The sequence below is a fragment of the Siniperca chuatsi genome, linkage group LG13 (genome assembly GCF_020085105.1).
Source record: "Siniperca chuatsi isolate FFG_IHB_CAS linkage group LG13, ASM2008510v1, whole genome shotgun sequence".
NCBI classification, from domain to species: domain Eukaryota; kingdom Metazoa; phylum Chordata; class Actinopteri; order Centrarchiformes; family Sinipercidae; genus Siniperca; species Siniperca chuatsi.
The window spans coordinates 29,197,153-29,213,268 of record NC_058054.1 but is presented as its reverse complement, the minus strand read 5'-3'; the positions used below and the strand labels follow the sequence as shown (position 1 = coordinate 29,213,268).

Here is a 16,116-nt window from a genome sequence, read left to right as displayed (position 1 = left end):
ATATAAAGTCACTTCCTTCAAATGTACGACAGTGAATAAAGAACTAAAATCCTCTTCTAATTATTTCCCCACTAACTCTTCTGTCTTAGTCACCCTGGTTTTCTCAGTGGGGGAAGCTGCTCGTGCGCCCCGGAGCCACTTGTTGCCGGCGCATAAAGTTGGCGCTTTTGAGAAGTTAAATATCCCGGAAAGAACACAAGTTCGTATCTCAAGGGCTTCAAGGAGACAAAAGACCAGCGCCTTAGCACCATATGCTTAATGGCTACAGCCGTCCAGCCTTTATTAAAGGCAAAAAGTGGTCCTTTAAAAGTTGGAAAGGCTCCTTTATTTGAGTTAGATGGAGCACTTGCGCACAAAACCAGAAGCGCGCATTGCCATTGACTCGCCCCCTTTCTCTTTCTTTCAGGAGTCTGAAGCGGCCACCGTCATCGCCCGTTTCACTCCAACATAAGCTTTTCATCACCCGGCTTTGTTCTCGGTGAAAGTAATGCTGCGAATCAAAGAGATGACAATATTTTCCATCAGCTTGGAGACCCTGGACAAGAGCCCTCGAGCTTTGGCAAAAATCAGGGCCGGTTATTCATCCTGTCACTCCGCACCTGTGGTCCCGCATTCAAAGTATACAAACCTGTCCCTATTAACATTAATTATTCACAAACAACACAAAGGCTGAAATAGAGCAGGTTGAAGTCTGTTTATGGCTCCTAAATGTTTTATTCCTCTGAAGATGTGCCCAAAGCTTTTTTTCTCTCTCTCGCTCGCAACCGAGTGCCCGCCTCTCTTTCAGCCTTGAGTAGCCCTACAGTTTGGATTTCACAATCGCAGCATCTGCTTAATCTTGCGGATGAAAATATGACACAAAACATAGCTAATAGAGGATTTGTTAAATCCCGGTAATGAGTGATCAACGCGGGAAACAATGGTGCAGGGCGGTGAGAGCCGGATGGTTCCGGGGGCACCCGGGACAGTTTGCTCTCTTGGGGAGAAAGCGCCAGGTGATGGCAAGAAAATTGCCGTTCCGAGGAGGAGAACACACCAAATCCACCTCCTTTCTCTCCTTGAAAAAAAATAGAAGACATAAATTTAATTGGCTTATCAAGGCGCGGCGAAAAGACCTCGCTGTTAATTGGCTGGGGGCGCACAAAACAAACGCAGGGACACGTTGAGCCTGGCTGGCCCGCGCTGCGCTTTCAGCCCGGTGTCACATCATTGAAAATGTGTTTTATTATTGCAAAACGTCATGCTTTACAGTTGCCATATTGTGTCCTGGACAAAGGCTGATGGAACATTAAAGACGTGGAAAACGGTGCCAACCCGTCTCGAAGACACTGCAAGGGCCTCTCTCTTTGCTTGCTTTTAGGCAGCTGCTGTCCAGGGACTCGGGCGCAAGGACATGAAAAGAGACAAAGTTTGAACTACCAGGTGCATCCCCGGAGAAGACGGCGGAGAACGATCTGTCCCAGCGGGACAAGGACGCGCTCATAAAGATGTCATTTAGATTTGAAGGTCACGTCTGAAAGAAAAGAGCGCACGGGAAGGCAGACCCCAGCTACCTCCCCTCCCTGCCCCACGTCTCCGCCCGCATCCTCCTCCGTCAGTGCGAACCCAGCAGACACCTGTTGGTTACCAGCGGCCCGCGGAGCCATGGAGCTGAGTCTGGCCAGGTCGGCCTCACAGCTGGCACACTGATGCCATGTTGGACAGCGAAAAGCGTCAGTAATGAGTCCAGGGGCTCTGCCAGCGCGCTCCCAGCCTCTCACTTTCTGTTTAACTGAAGCTTCACTCCTCCACTGGGGACCGTTTTAATCACCGCAGGTTTAAGACCGGATGGCCTGTCCCCTGTATTCCCTGTTCATTCGTTGCAAAGCAACGCTTATATATTCACAGCCACTGGTGCGTAAAAGTGTCTGCAAAGCTCTGCCGTATGAATTGTATTGAAGTACGTAAGCTGCTTTGGTTTTTGTAAACTTTGTATTTAACTTGTTGAAACTTATTAAAAATGTATTTTTAAAAAAGCCAAACAGCAACAAATGGATCTGCCTGAAAGAAGGAAAATGACATTTAGCATTTGGGCGGGTGCTGGTTCTAAAGAGGCCTGTATGTCATTTTTAGAATGTATAATAATAATAAATTACATGTAAAATTACATTTTAAAATTACAGGGAAAATATTCACCAGAATGCGTGAAAGCCTTCAAACGTGTCCAGTATTTTGCTGAGAGGTGAGAGAATGCAGAACACCAGCAGCGACATGGACAGACGCGGTAAAAGGCGAGAGGCCCGCTTTAAAGGATGGGCTCCTTCAGGCCGCTGTCCCAGCGCTCAGACAGGACAGACTCAGTGCAGACAGCGCCTGTCGCGGGGGTGAATGTCAAACATACACAGATTTCCCTCTTTGAAATATGACTGAATTCAGAGATGTGGCTGTGATCGGATTTGTTGAGTGTTCAGACTACCTTCAGAAAGCAGGATTTATTCCCTGCACTGTGTTCCGCGGCACGGCGCGGCACGGCGCGGCACGGCGCGGCACGGCGCGGCTCTTCTCCCGGCCAACTGTGCAGCGTGGCCGCGGGCCGCTGCCTGTCTGTGCGGTGAATCAGCGGCCTTTCTCCCCCAAAGTAGCGCTTGGCGCGGCCCTCCGATGCCCGGGCCTCCGGGAACTAAAGGAAATAAAAACTGTCAGACAGTAAAATGGTCGTGTCCTTTTAAGCCTTGCCAAGCCCGTAGTCGGAGTGACAAGATAGCCGGGAGGTTTTCAGCCTGTCCTTTCCGCTCTGCTGCTCCGCACACTAAAAACCGTCAACGGCACAAAGGCGTTAAGGTGCGAGAACCACAATGCTACCACTGTGTTAACCCCGGCTCAAAGCGGGACCGGCCCTCCTGCCAAGGAGATGAAGGTGCCCAGCATTGACTCGCTCACATTTGACTTTCTAAAGGCTGTAATGGGATTACATGCTGCCGCGCTGCTGCTGAGAGGGAGAGACTCCCGAGCAGAGCAGCGGCAGCCCGGCTCCACTGAGCGGCAGCCCGGCTCCGGTGAGCGGCAGCCCGGCTCCGGTGAGCGGCAGCCCGGCTCCGGTGAGCGGCAGCCCGGCTCCACTGAGCGGCAGCCCGGCTGCGGTGAGCGGCAGCCCGGCTCCGGTGAGCGGCAGCCCGGCTCCGGTGAGCGGCAGCCCGGCTGCGGTGAGCGGCAGCCCGGCTCCGGTGAGCGGCAGCCCGGCTCCGGTGAGCGGCCGGGAACAAGCTACAACACGAGAATCGTCTAAACAGTTCTGATGACGTGAGTGTGGGCCAGTAACTCACCTGTTACACTGGAGGCCTTTAAAATCCAAACTTCCAGCATCCTGAGCGCGGCCCCGCAGCGCTGCTTCGCATGTGGCCCCAGCCTTGTGTTTGCAGCTTTTGGCCCCACATGGTTCATATATGCGGCGGTGTTGACGGTGTGGGGGCGGCCGCAGAGGAGGCCCTGGGGACACATGTTGGAGGGATGCCGCTACCACGGGAAAATGTGTCCCGGCAGCACCTGGCAGCACAGAGCGCCATTCAACAGCCCCCGCCATGCTGGTGCGCGCCCGCGTGCGCTGTGGACACCTTCAGCTGTTGTGGGCATACAGTGCCTTCTCATTAGCATACAATTTGCATATTTCTGTCCCAGTATTGGGCTGTGTGTGTTCGGGCCCTACAGCAGCACAGGGAGATTTCAGAGACACTGACGGGGGCAGAGGACGTCTTCGGGTCTGGGGCCCCTTCAGATGTGTTTCTCCACGGAAACTACCTGAGTCCCTCCGGCTCACAGGCCGCTGCCCGGCTAACAGTAATGAGCAACAGAACGTTTGGATCAGTAAGTGCTTTTATTTGCAGAGTGAATATAAATATAAATCATTGTACAACAATATATGTCTCTCTCTCATTCGTTCAATTAAATTAAAACATAATATATTATCACTTGTAAAAAAATAAATACATGATTGCCAGTTGCCTGAATTACAAAAATAAAATTATCAACGTGATAAAAGTATTTACAGCTGGGACACAGTGTTGCACAGTGCAGTGAGCTCACATTGTGACGTTAACAGACGACAGAAGCTACCCCGCCGCCTGCTTCTCTTCAGGCCACCAGGCCGAAAGGAGGCTCGTTTTCAATGTCTGTGAGGCCCGGTTTGTTGTGCACTTTCCGGGGGTCTTCCGGAGTCCAGACCTTGGCGGTGCGGATGATGTTCTGCTCCCGGAGTTGCTTTTCATCCGACCAGGACAGAGAGTGACCGGCCAGAGGAGGCAGGCCGTAGTCCGGGTCGCTGGGGGAGGGAGACCCTTGGGAGAGAAAAGGAGAAGAAGAAGATTGAGATCAGTTTTTTCGTTTGTTTTCATCATCTTCATCACAATACTCGGACTAATCCAAATGACTGCATGCTGTTTCACTGCCACCAGGCCCCGCCCTGCCTAACGCAGCTCATCTGGAAGAAGAAGACGTGCGTGCGGATGGACCTACTTGTTCCTCTGTGGCAGATGATGACCTTCTTGGGTTGCGCGTGCGTGTCGCCGCTGGAGTTTCTGATGGGCAGATCAGACTGGACGAGCTCGGCGAGGAAGTTGATGTAGCCGATGGCGAGCCGCAGAGTGTCCACCTTGGACAGTCTTTTCTCGTAGGGCAGGGTCGGGATGTGGGAGCGGAGCCCCTCGAACGCGTCGTTGATGGACTGCATCCTCCGCCGCTCCCTGACGTTGGCCGCCTGCCGCAGCTGCTGCATCTCCATCTCAGATCTCAGCCGCCGCCTCCGCTTCAGTGACGGCCCGCCGTGACGGCCCGCCCGAGGGGACAGGTCCGGGGTGCTGTCGGCGCAGCCGTACGAGAAGGTGGAGGACGAGGAGGAGAAGGACAAGTTGCAGATGTCGTAGTCTCCATCGCGAGGCGCTGCTCTGCTACCGCCGTCTTTGCTGTAATAGTCTTGGAAATGACTGGTGAGGAAGTCGACGTCGTCATCCAAAAAGTCCTCAGTGTCCAAGTGTCCGTCTCTGGAGGACTGGTCGGTGAAAAACTCGTCATCGTCGAAATAAGGAGGGGAGGAGAAAGAGTCGAGTCCGGAGAAGGGGTCCAGCACGCTGTCCATCTTCGTCCGCGCGGCTTCGGGCCCTGTTGCTGCGGAAACAATGCCACGCCGCGTCTTTTATCAGCTGGTTGGTCTGTGTTCGCTGCTCGCGGTCAACAGTTAGTTTTAGTTCAAGAACCGGCACGCGAGGGTTCTTTATAGCGACATCCATAGTCGCGTGCCGTTTGCCTGGAGCGCCAACCAATCACAGCTCGGTCCGCGAGGCGCACCTCGAGATAATCCCCCAGAGCGCCACGCCCCCTGGCTGTCCTCCCACACCAGACTCCGTTCACAAATCACTCACTTTAGATGGCCATTGTTTAACATGAAGCGGAGAGACGGATCCCTCAGTACTGTTTGGTCCAACAGGTGACACCCCACCACCACCACCACCACCCACCCCCTTATTATGGTTACAATTATTATTATGTTTATATATAACGGACTATTCAGAGCAAGCAAAGGAATGACCAAACATATTTCCGTATTTAGGCCTTTCGTTCTAATATTTTCCGCCTCTGTACTCGCGCAGTGTGTGCCCTCTAGCTTCAGTGTGTGCGGCAGGTAAACAGGGATGTGAGAATGATGAGGAGACAGATTTTCATGTTTTGAATGTGATCACACTTGCGGCCCGCCCGCCCGCCGGGATCCGCGGAGGAGCCATTTATTTAGCAGTAAGTGGGCAGCGCTGCACCCGTAGAGTGGTCGATGCGCCACTTGTGCCAGCCAGTGGGGTTTTGATTGGGAGAACTGGTTGACAAATAAAAGCACAGTGGTGGTCCACTGAGCGCGCGCCTCTCTGACACCTCACGCGACATATTAACGCTCCCCGGTATACCGAAAGGAGGCTGCCCACCGGTCTAAGTACGTATCTATTCAGTCCATTCAGTGAAAGGGCTCACTTTGTTGTGCAGACAAAATGGACCATTTACAGGCCAGACTGTGTGCGCGCGCACGTGTGTGTGTGTGTGTGTGTGTGTTGGTGGCGCGATGGAAAGCTGCCTGGCCGTGGGAAGAAAGCCATGTGCGTCCCTGTGGCCAGTCAATGCAACACGTCGTGTTAGAAATGGGGCTTGTGTTGCTGTCTCCATAATGAAGCTGTAGCTGGGAGCGCACGGGCCCCAGGGCCCCCGACGGGACTTCTCTCAGCAGACAGCGCAGGCCCCCATCGACCTCTCCTCCTCCTCTGTCTCTGTCTAAAACCGCCCTGGGTGAGGCAGAGGGGGACGTCAGCCTGAGACAGTGGACTGGTGTCTTGCCCCTGAAATGGAAGCAGCGCAGCTTGTGGACTCGGGGGACAGCGAGCAGCGTCTCTGTCGTGTTCACCTTCCTGCATGAAGCTGCGCAGCAGTGCTGCGCCCAACCGGCCACACGGTGGCGCTGCATTAAATAAAGTATTTCTGATTCTGATTCTGAAGGCCCAAACATGCTCTTCTGAACAGGCCACGCCCCTCACACCGTAAGGCCGAACCACTTGAAATGGCTCTCACGAGTCCAGCTCCACGAGGTCTATAAAAAGCCTCCTGGCCCACTGAAGTCCGCCTAACCAGATGTTTGAAAAAGCCCTGAACCGCAGGTCCGGTCACTGGACGGAGCGCAGCCAGAGCTGCATAAAGCCTGCGGGTTCAGTCTTCAAGATGTTGACCAACGAACTATTTGTGAAAATGCACGTGTGGTCCGGATCCAGATCCACAGCGGTCTGTTGGCCTGGACCCTGGAACTGCATGTCTGTTTCTGTCTTGGAAGTGTGTGTGAGTCAGATCCGGCGCATGTGTCCACATACTTGGTCTGCATCAGAACAGCTTGGCTTTCGTTGTAATGCCCGTGAAACGAAGCCCGTTCTGCCCTGGTGTCGGGCTGCCCGGGCCCACAGCGCGTCACCCAGACAACGGCTCCTGGTTCATTTGCATTTCAAGTGCCCGAGCCTCTCCCACGCGCTCTGGAAGCTCCCTCGGACGTGTCGGCATGGTTAGTGGACCTGTGGAGGATGACATCTTTGTGTCGCAGCGGTTTCAAACATCACTTGGTCTTCTCTCACACTCAGCTTCCTCAGGCAGCGGAGTGTGTATGCGTGTGCGCACCGACATGTTAGAAAAGTGTGTGTGTCCCACCCCTCCCTCTGCTAAAAAGCAGATGATAATTCGAACCGTGCAGGTTTTTAACGCGCCGTGACCGCGCGCTCCACGCAGTCTCATTGATGAACGTGCTGTCATTCTGAACGGGCCGAGCTGCGCGAGCGGAGCAAGTGTTCGGGTTCCCATGCAGTCCCTCGGAGTGCAGCATGCAGCAGGCTGCGCGCGGAGCTAACACCGGCCTCACCGGCCACCGGCGGGTGCGTCGAGAGGGGCGCACACACGCACACACACACACACATATACATACACACACATATACATACACACACACGCACACACACATATACATACACACACACACACACACACACACACACACACACACACACATATACATATACACACACATACACACACACACACACACACACACACACACACACACATATACATATACACACACATACACACACACACACACGCACACACACACACACACATATACATATACACACACATACACACACACACACACACACACACACACACACACACACATATACATATACACACACATACACACACACACACACACCAAAAAAAGAATAGGAAGACATTAATAAATGCCCGTTGCTCAAACAAATGAAGAAGAAAGAAATACAAGCAAATGAATGACTTGCAACCATGCCATAAATGAATTCAGAGTGATCATGATCTCCTTATTATGACACCGTCAGTCAGATCTGAGTAAATTATGAATAATCTGATGTGAATATTAATGAATATAAATATGATCCTACCATCTTCTGCTGCCTTTAAGTCAAGCCCTTTACTTGCTAAGACTTCCCATTTACTTCCACTAACAACCACTGAAACACTACAGCTCTCTCCAGTTGCTAACGAGCGTCGTTCAACTCTGAAACCACACTTTCAGAACTCTTCACAGTCAGCATCAGCAGCATGAATGTTGGCCGAACAGCTGATCTCACCTACAAAACAGAACACTGGCAACACTTCTCATTCAGAAACACACATTTCATTCACACACTGGCCTAAACACACTAACAACAGGCAGCGTCACATGATGGATGAACGTTTCTTTTCTAAAGTTTCACTGATTTTCCACATAAATACTGTAACACAGTTTCACTTTACTGAAAGCATCTGTAACACGAATGAATCAGAATTAATCAAAATTTCATTTTTTATATGAATATAGTACTTGAAAATTATAACCAAAAGGTGAAAAAAGAGGGGAAAGCTCCAGGGCTGCAATGATAATAAAAAAAGAATAAATAAAATACTTTCTACACATTACTGCAACAACATGTGCAGTTGTTCGTTACAGTAAATTACAGCGATGCTTCCAGTCTGCTCTCTGTCCTCATCAGCATCACAGCTGAGAAACTTCCCGCTGGACGTCCGATCCGTCCGGCGGCCTGCAGGAGACACGTCTCCGCTGCCTCCAGGGTTTCAGTTTACTGCCAGTATTTTAACAGAATTACTGCGGAAATGCTGGGAATGTGCCATCATTGTGTTTTGAATGTGTGTGTAATCATTCTGAATGTGTGTGTTAGCGTTAGAACACACAGTGCTGAAAACACACAGTGTTCTGCGTGTTGTGGAGGACGAACGGGAAAAGAGCTCCTGAACTTTGAAAAGCGCGGTCGCTGAATGAAAAATGGTTCCCAGGTTGGTCCGCACGGACTTCTGTTCCTCTGACTGTGGGAAGAGTTCTGAAAATGTGGTTTCAGTGTTGAACAAAGCTCGTTAGCAACTGGACAAAACTGTAAACATAAATATAGAAGAAATGAATAAAAATATAAACATACAAATATATGTATATAATGCATTAGAATACAATATGACTTTATAATCATTACTTTAATCTTATGAAGTACTCCACAAATACTTCATTTATCATTCCTGACTTTTTATTTATTTATTCATATCCAGATGGAAAGGGGCTTTGCTACTATTCTTGGCAACACTTTATTTTAAGTGGCTGTAATTTCCCAATTATTTTCTAATAATTTCCTTTAAGTTTCCGAGAACAAACATAGTAAATAGTCATTTCCATGAAAGAAAAGCCCTATTTAAATATTCATTCATTATTCATTTATTATTTGAAACTTCACATACACTTACAGTATATGTTGAATTGTTTGCCCACACAGAAATGTCATTCAGCTGTGCAAAAATAATTCATCTGAACACAGTACATAGTTCTTTTCAGGACATTTGAACAGTCAGGAAATGAATATGGAATTATGGACCAATAAAATAAAGCATTACTGTTCCTGATCCACAGCACCATAAGGAGTAGTTTCCTTCAGTAGGCATGAATTTCAGCGAAGAAGTTACAATAGGATCCATCTTTATTTCAGCCCGAGGATGCGGCGTGCCGCAGTGCCTGTGAGCAGCTTTCCTGTCGGGAACTGGAAAAGGAAAACCAGAAAGTGAGCTGTAGCAGACAAATGTTTGGAATTAGAGCTGGAGCTAATCCTCCCACACAGTGATCAGGGGTAATCCCTGTAATCTCTGGCCACAGGGGATTATCCATCTGGGTGACTAAAACAAATTAAAGGGATTTACTGAACAGTAATTTAACAACTCGATTCGACGCATCTTCATCCCTCAGCCTAACCTTCGCTCGGTGGCCACTTTAAGGTAGCTGCATTTAGCTGATTCTTGGCTTAGACGTTTTAGAAAACATTTTTTTAATATTCATAACATCATAGAGGTCATTTGTTGCAAATGTGGAGTCAAGGGGCTTTCAAGGTGCCTGAGGAGGTTCCAGGGGTCAGGGTTGTGGCCACGTTTAACTGTATTCTACTAAAGAGTGCGGTCTAGACCTGCTCTGCAGGAAAAGTGCAACGAGATAACTTCTGTTATGATTTGGCGCTATATGTATATAAAACTGAAGTGAATTGTGTGAATAAATCACATGTAAAGTTTAGTTGTCTGACATTTCACACTTTTTGGTTTGTTAGCAGAGCTGTAGCTACCATTAAGGACACAAAGGTGTATCTCTGGTGGATCATCTGTAATATTTCTGGGGATTTGGGGATTTTAAGGAGTTTTCACTCTTCCATTGTATGTCCACATGTGGGGTCCCTGGCAGTGTAGTGACTGCTTTAAATCCCATTTAGACCATAATCTGTGGAGGTACCATTTCCAGAAAATGTAACTGAACAGTTAAATGAATAAACACTCGCTGTAATTTCCTTTAAAAATGATAGCACCTTTTTACAGCGTTTGGGTGAACGTTTCTCAGCTGAGTGGGGTTGTGCTGGGGAAATTTGGACTCAGTATTTCTGAATGTTAGGGGTATTTGATGAGGTTCTGCTAGTCCTAAAGTTGGTTCTCGGGATCTGTCACTGGATTCATGTGTCAGTGAGGAGGATGGAGAGGTCCCGGGTTCTTAGACTAGGTGGGAATATTTGGTTTTAGAGTTTGTTGACTGCAGTCATCAGTCTTTGAATGGTTCTCCTTTTACAATTAAAATCAGCAACGATCCTGACCAGACAGTATGAAGTATGACAAGTATAACGTAAATGCATTAAAGTCGTCATACATAAATGAAAAGACTGTCAGTACCTTCCAAAACAGCCCATTAAGCATCTTCTGCTCTGCTGCCCCCAGGTTTGAGGTCAGGCAGCCAGCTCAGTATCCCCAGGGATGCTGTTCATGTTGGATGGATGGGTTGTACCAGTAGAAGAAGTACTGTGCCCATGTAGCGAAGTGGAGAGTAAGGGTGTCACATGATCAAGAGTGTCCTGCCACAGTCCAGGAATTCATATTTAATAATAATTAATATGTTTTTTGCCATAAGCACAATCCTTCCCTAACCTTAACCATACCCTAGTTATGAGCAGATATAGTACAAAGAAGTCATTATCATTAAACATAATCTGGGATTTTGCAGGATCGTCCTGTATCGAAGTTCTTGTCTGATAGTTTTGATAGGTTTGAGCCACTTCTCTACTCAGAGAATACGTCAGAGAATTATTAAGGCTCTGGTATGATCACCTTCATGACAAAAGGAAACCAATTTTGATTATTGGTAGGAGACTGGCCATGAACCCCAGTGTCCAGGCATTGTACACCCATTCACCACCCTGACTTCTACACCCTTAGTTTTCGCTGCACTAGAAGAATGTATGTCACACTACTTCCTGCTTTGAAACTCTGCATAAACACAGGTGATTTCTTCCAGAGAGGACAGCCTCCTGTGGGCTGCTGTGTCCCCTGCAGCCTAATAGCAGAGATAAAAGGGGGTTGGCTTCCCTGTTGAACTGATAACTGCTGGACTTTGACTGGAACAGCAAACTGCACTGAACTAGAAACATCCATCATTTTTCCACACCTGTTAACTGAACATAGGTGCACTCATAAACCTTCACTCTCTCTGTGTGTGTGTGTCTCTGTGCCACACACTCAAAGAGACTCACATACATCCAGGCATTGATGAAAGCAGGTCACAGGGGGTCAGAGTGCGAGCTGCTACATTAGCACTGGGGAGGCCTGGGAATCCCGCCACATGCAGGCGGGACGCGGACAGCGCACGGACAGACGTCAGGTGGGCGCTCGCTCTGCAGCCTGACAGACAAATTAAAGGGCTCTCTAATGAGTGTGCACGGCTCAGTGTTCCATGTCAACTTTACCAACAACATCAGGCCTGCTAGGTAGACTCATCATGGTGTGTGGACATACTAAATAGTCAAGTCAGGTGAAGTTTATTTTTAGTGCAAAGTCCCAACTTTTTGTCCCAGAATGGTTTACAACATACAACATTAGACCCTGAGTTGAAGAAAAAATCCAAATAAAAACTTTATCAAGTTTAAAAAGCTAACAAAACTCAGGAATAGCAACAAAGGAGGGATCCCTCTTCCAGGATGGACAGACATGTGCAAGTAGACGCAAGTGTAAGACACAACACAAACCGCACACACCTTAATAATACTACTTAATGTACACTCAGTGTCCAGTTTTTTAGGTACACTTAGCTAAAAGTAATGCAGTCTAATTCAACAGCCCTGCAATAAATCCTACCTTCATGGTTATAATGCTCAGTTTTTGTTCAATCTGTTTTGAAGAGGTGTTGATTCAACTTTACGCTCATTTTGGAGCCAAATTAAGGGACATAAAATATACTGTATAAATAACAATACAAGCAACCAGTGAATGAGGGGGAAGGGAAGTGAATTACACCCTACCAAAACTGCTGAAAACATGAAAAAAGCTTCATAATTAGGTATATCATTACAAAGAAAACATGCATAAAGGAAAAAAAAAATTGTATTTAGACAGAGCAGAACAAGTATATTAATGTTCTCAATTAAAGGATTACAGATGATGAGTTGACAAGATGGCTAAAATGGAAGAATATTTAAATATGGATGGTGTATTATTCTCTACACTTGCACAGTGTTTTCTAGGTGAGAATTAATTTCAGTCTCAGACTGAGAGGAAGACTGTAACACCATGAAACCAATTATAATTGTTGTGTCATAAACTAAGTTGTATTGACTAAAAGACAATCTCATTTACAGATCAGTGACTCAACAGCTTCATAGGTCTCACAGGTAATTAGCATTCCTTTGTATGTAAATTATTTCTCATTGTTTGAAAAGAGGTCTGTACATTAACAGTGAGTAAATTCATGACCAAATGAAACATACATTTAATTAAAATAATTTGTCTTAACTTTAACTACACAAAACTGAACTAAAACTTAAAAATGGTGGGGTAACATTTTTGCTTCATCTTACATTTCTAAACACTTAACAGCTTTTCTGGCCAGTCAGAGGTTTATTGCCTTGCTCAAAGACACTTTGACAGTAGCTGTTGGAGGAAGGGGGGTCATTTCACCTTTGTTCCCCACCCAGATATTCCCAGACAATCTTGTGATTCAGAGTCACTATTCCGCCTCTTTAACCTCTAAACAAACACTACCCTCAGGAAGAGACCAAAATACCCCTCCCATTTCTTTTCCCCTACAAGATGTCAAACATAAACACTCAAAAGTCCTTGAGGGTGCTAGCTGGGGGGGGGGGTTAATTGACTCATCTGCTGCTGGCTCTAATTGATTTGGGCGTTAATCTGATGGCTCCAGACTAAGAGCCCAGCTAATATGTGAAGAGACTGGAGAGAGTCCAGCTCTGCCCGGAGGCTGTTGACGGCTGCAGGGAGGATTGGAGAAGATTAACAGAGATTTCTGAGCGTCCTGCAGGAACAACTCAGCTGAACTGCTTGTCTGCTTGTCTGTCGAAGTAACAAGATGGGGTCAGGGTCTGGTGTAAGTCCTATATGCAAATATGGATACATTAATTACATTAAAGACAGTGTTGTTGACAGTGTTTTGGTAAAACTGTGGGCTTTCAGGGAGCTTCCAGGGCCCTTGAAGGGCTCCCAGGTGTCAGTGAGGAGGTTCTGGAGGTCCTTCACTGGGTTCCATAAGGGTCTTTTACTGAGTTCTAGGGATCTAAAAGTCCATGACAGAGTTGCAGGGGTTATTGACTGCGGTCTATGGTCCTTGACTGTATGTTGGCGGTACATGGCTGGGTTCTAGGAGTCCCGGGATCTTTTGCTTATAGTTATAGTTATAGTTTTTGACTGTGATATAAGATCATGTGTAGGTTCTAGAGGTCCTGTATTGGGCTTTATGACTATGTACTGTGACTGCCTATGTTCTGTCTGGTCTCTGACTTGACTCTGAGTTTAAGAGAGATATCTGAGCATCCTGCAGGAACAACTGAGGCGATCTGTGCCTCTGCCTGTCAGACAGGAATGGGGACTTATGTGATTGCAGCGCCTTTCAAATTGTACCTGATGGCTCGAATTATTGTTTGCAGAAAAATTAGCCAATCCCAGTGAAAATTGGTGTGTAGCTTTCACTCCATTCATCTCAGAGGTGTGCATTGATGTCTGCCACAGTGTCTTTTTTGATATTGTCACTGGGGGCCTTGAAATTGGTGGTTTCAAATACTGCACATGGTGATTTTAAAGATAGGTGCAAGGATAGGTGTTCAGCAATACCTTCGCTTGATTCAATTCAATTTTATTTATATAGCACAGAGACCCAACAATTGGTAAAGTGGTAATACTATTACTATTAAAAATACAATAATAATAATTGTAGTAGTGGGTGTTGAGCAGGAACATGGGGACAGCAGGTGGCCCACAACCACAGATCCAGACTCTGCAGCTCCGGAGGCAGAAATACCTGCTGAAAGCAACAGAAGGAGAGAGGAGAGAAACGAAAAAAGCACAAAACTACGGGAGAGAGAAGATGTCGAGTTAGTAACATGCAGTAATGGGATAAAAATGCTTAAGCCTACTTTAAGCCTACTCTTAAATGTGGAGATGGTGTCTGCCTCCCGAACCCAAACTGGGACCTGATTCCACAGGAGAGGAGCTTGATAGCTGAAGGCTCTGGCTCCTATTCTATTTTTGGAGACTCTAGGAACCACAAGTAACCCTGCATCCTGGGAGCGCAGTGTTCTAGTCGGGTAATAAGGTATTGTGAGCTCTTTAAGATATGATGGTGCCAGACCATTAAGAGCTTTGTAGGTGAGGAGAAGGATTTTAAATTCTATTCTGGATTTTACAGGGAGCCAGTGCAGAGAAGCTAATATTGGAGAAATATGATCTCTTTTCCTAGTTCTTGTCAGTATACGTGCCGCAGAATTCTGGATAGATTCTTAAGAGACTTATTCGGGCAGCCTGATAATAAGGAATTGCAATAATCCAGCCTGGAAGTAACAAATGCATGCACTAGTTTTTCGGCATCATTTTGAGACAGGATGTGCCTGATTTTTGCAATGTTGCGTAGGTGAAAGAAGGCAGTCCTTGAAGTTTGTTTCATATGGGAATTAAACAATAAATCCTGATCAAAGATAACTCCGGGTTCCTTATGGTGCTGCTGGAGGCTAGGCCATCTAGAGTAACTATATCTTTAGATAATGTGTCTCAGAGGTGTTTGGGGCCACGTACAATAACTTCAGTTTTTTCAGAGTTTAACATCAGAAAGTTGCAGGTCATCCAGGTCTTTATGTCCTTAAGGCATGCTTGAAGTTTAGCTAACTGGTTAGTTTCATCTGGCTTGATCGATAGATATAACTGCATATCATCCGCATAACAATTAAAATGTATGGAGTGTTTACCAATAATAATTCAATTCAATTCAATTTTATTTATATATTCATAACAGATAAGTTATCTCATTGCACTTTTCCTATAGAGCAGGACCGTACTCTTTATAATATTATTTACAGAGACCCAACAAATCCCACCATGAGCAAGCATTTGGCGAGTGGCGAGAAAACACTGGGGGGCACAATGCAAATTCCACCTAGACTTTTAATATTGCCTAAAGGAAGCATATATAAGGTGAATAGAATCAGTCCAAGCACAGGCCAAACACAGATTGATTCCTGCATCAAGAAGACTGTTTACCACAAATTACAGTGAATGAGGCCCACTGTGACGAGCACAGCTCAGAATATGCTTCTGGCAAACATGCAAATGAGCTGCTGATTCTGCACCAAAGTAGCTCTAGCTTTTTTATTTAAATAAAAGCCAAAACAATCCTAAAAATGTGTTTCTAACAATTCCTCAGTTTAGCAGGCCAAGATATCCACTGTTCTACAACACAAACAGTGCTCCTATGCTCAGTGCATGTTTTCTCATCACCAAGGGCTTCGTTTCCATGGGGGTGGGGGGTCATATCCCCCTCACTTTCATTGTTTCAGGTTGCTTTTCTTGCTGAAATCTCTGTGAACATTGTTCTCTTATTCCAGATGATAAAAATGTTTACACTCATCTGAGTCGCCTTCAGTTATTAGGCCTACTATGAGCTCAGAGCAATAAGCTTAACGAGCAGCAGCAGGCAGTGCATCCAGTGCTCCGCCGATTGTTTTGGCCCTGCGGTCACCTCCCAGGTTACATACA

General features: G+C 46.9%; 1 protein-coding gene across 1 annotated transcript; it reads right to left on the bottom strand.

Moving 5' to 3' along the window:
• Positions 1 to 3,830: 3,830 nt before the first annotated feature.
• ptf1a (pancreas associated transcription factor 1a) lies at positions 3,831 to 5,373 on the bottom strand. Its single transcript, XM_044218995.1, has 2 exons — positions 4,489 to 5,373; positions 3,831 to 4,310 (listed from the first exon to the last, which is right to left on the bottom strand). Exons 1-2 carry the CDS (start codon positions 5,105 to 5,107, stop codon positions 4,108 to 4,110), a joined length of 822 nt encoding a protein of 273 aa, XP_044074930.1. The 5' UTR covers positions 5,108 to 5,373; the 3' UTR covers positions 3,831 to 4,107.
• Between the last annotated feature and the right edge of the window lie 10,743 nt (positions 5,374 to 16,116).

What these genes read in the sequence shown, in the direction of transcription:
- ptf1a (XM_044218995.1), bottom strand. Translation starts at nt 5,107, where the DNA reads ATGGACAGCGTGCTGGACCCCTTCTCCGGACTCGACTCTTTCTCCTCC. An exon ending in CATCTGCCACAGAGGAACAA is followed by an intron (nt 4,311 to 4,488) that starts GTAGGTCCATCC and finishes TTCTCTCCCAAG; the next exon opens with GGTCTCCCTCCCCCAGCGAC.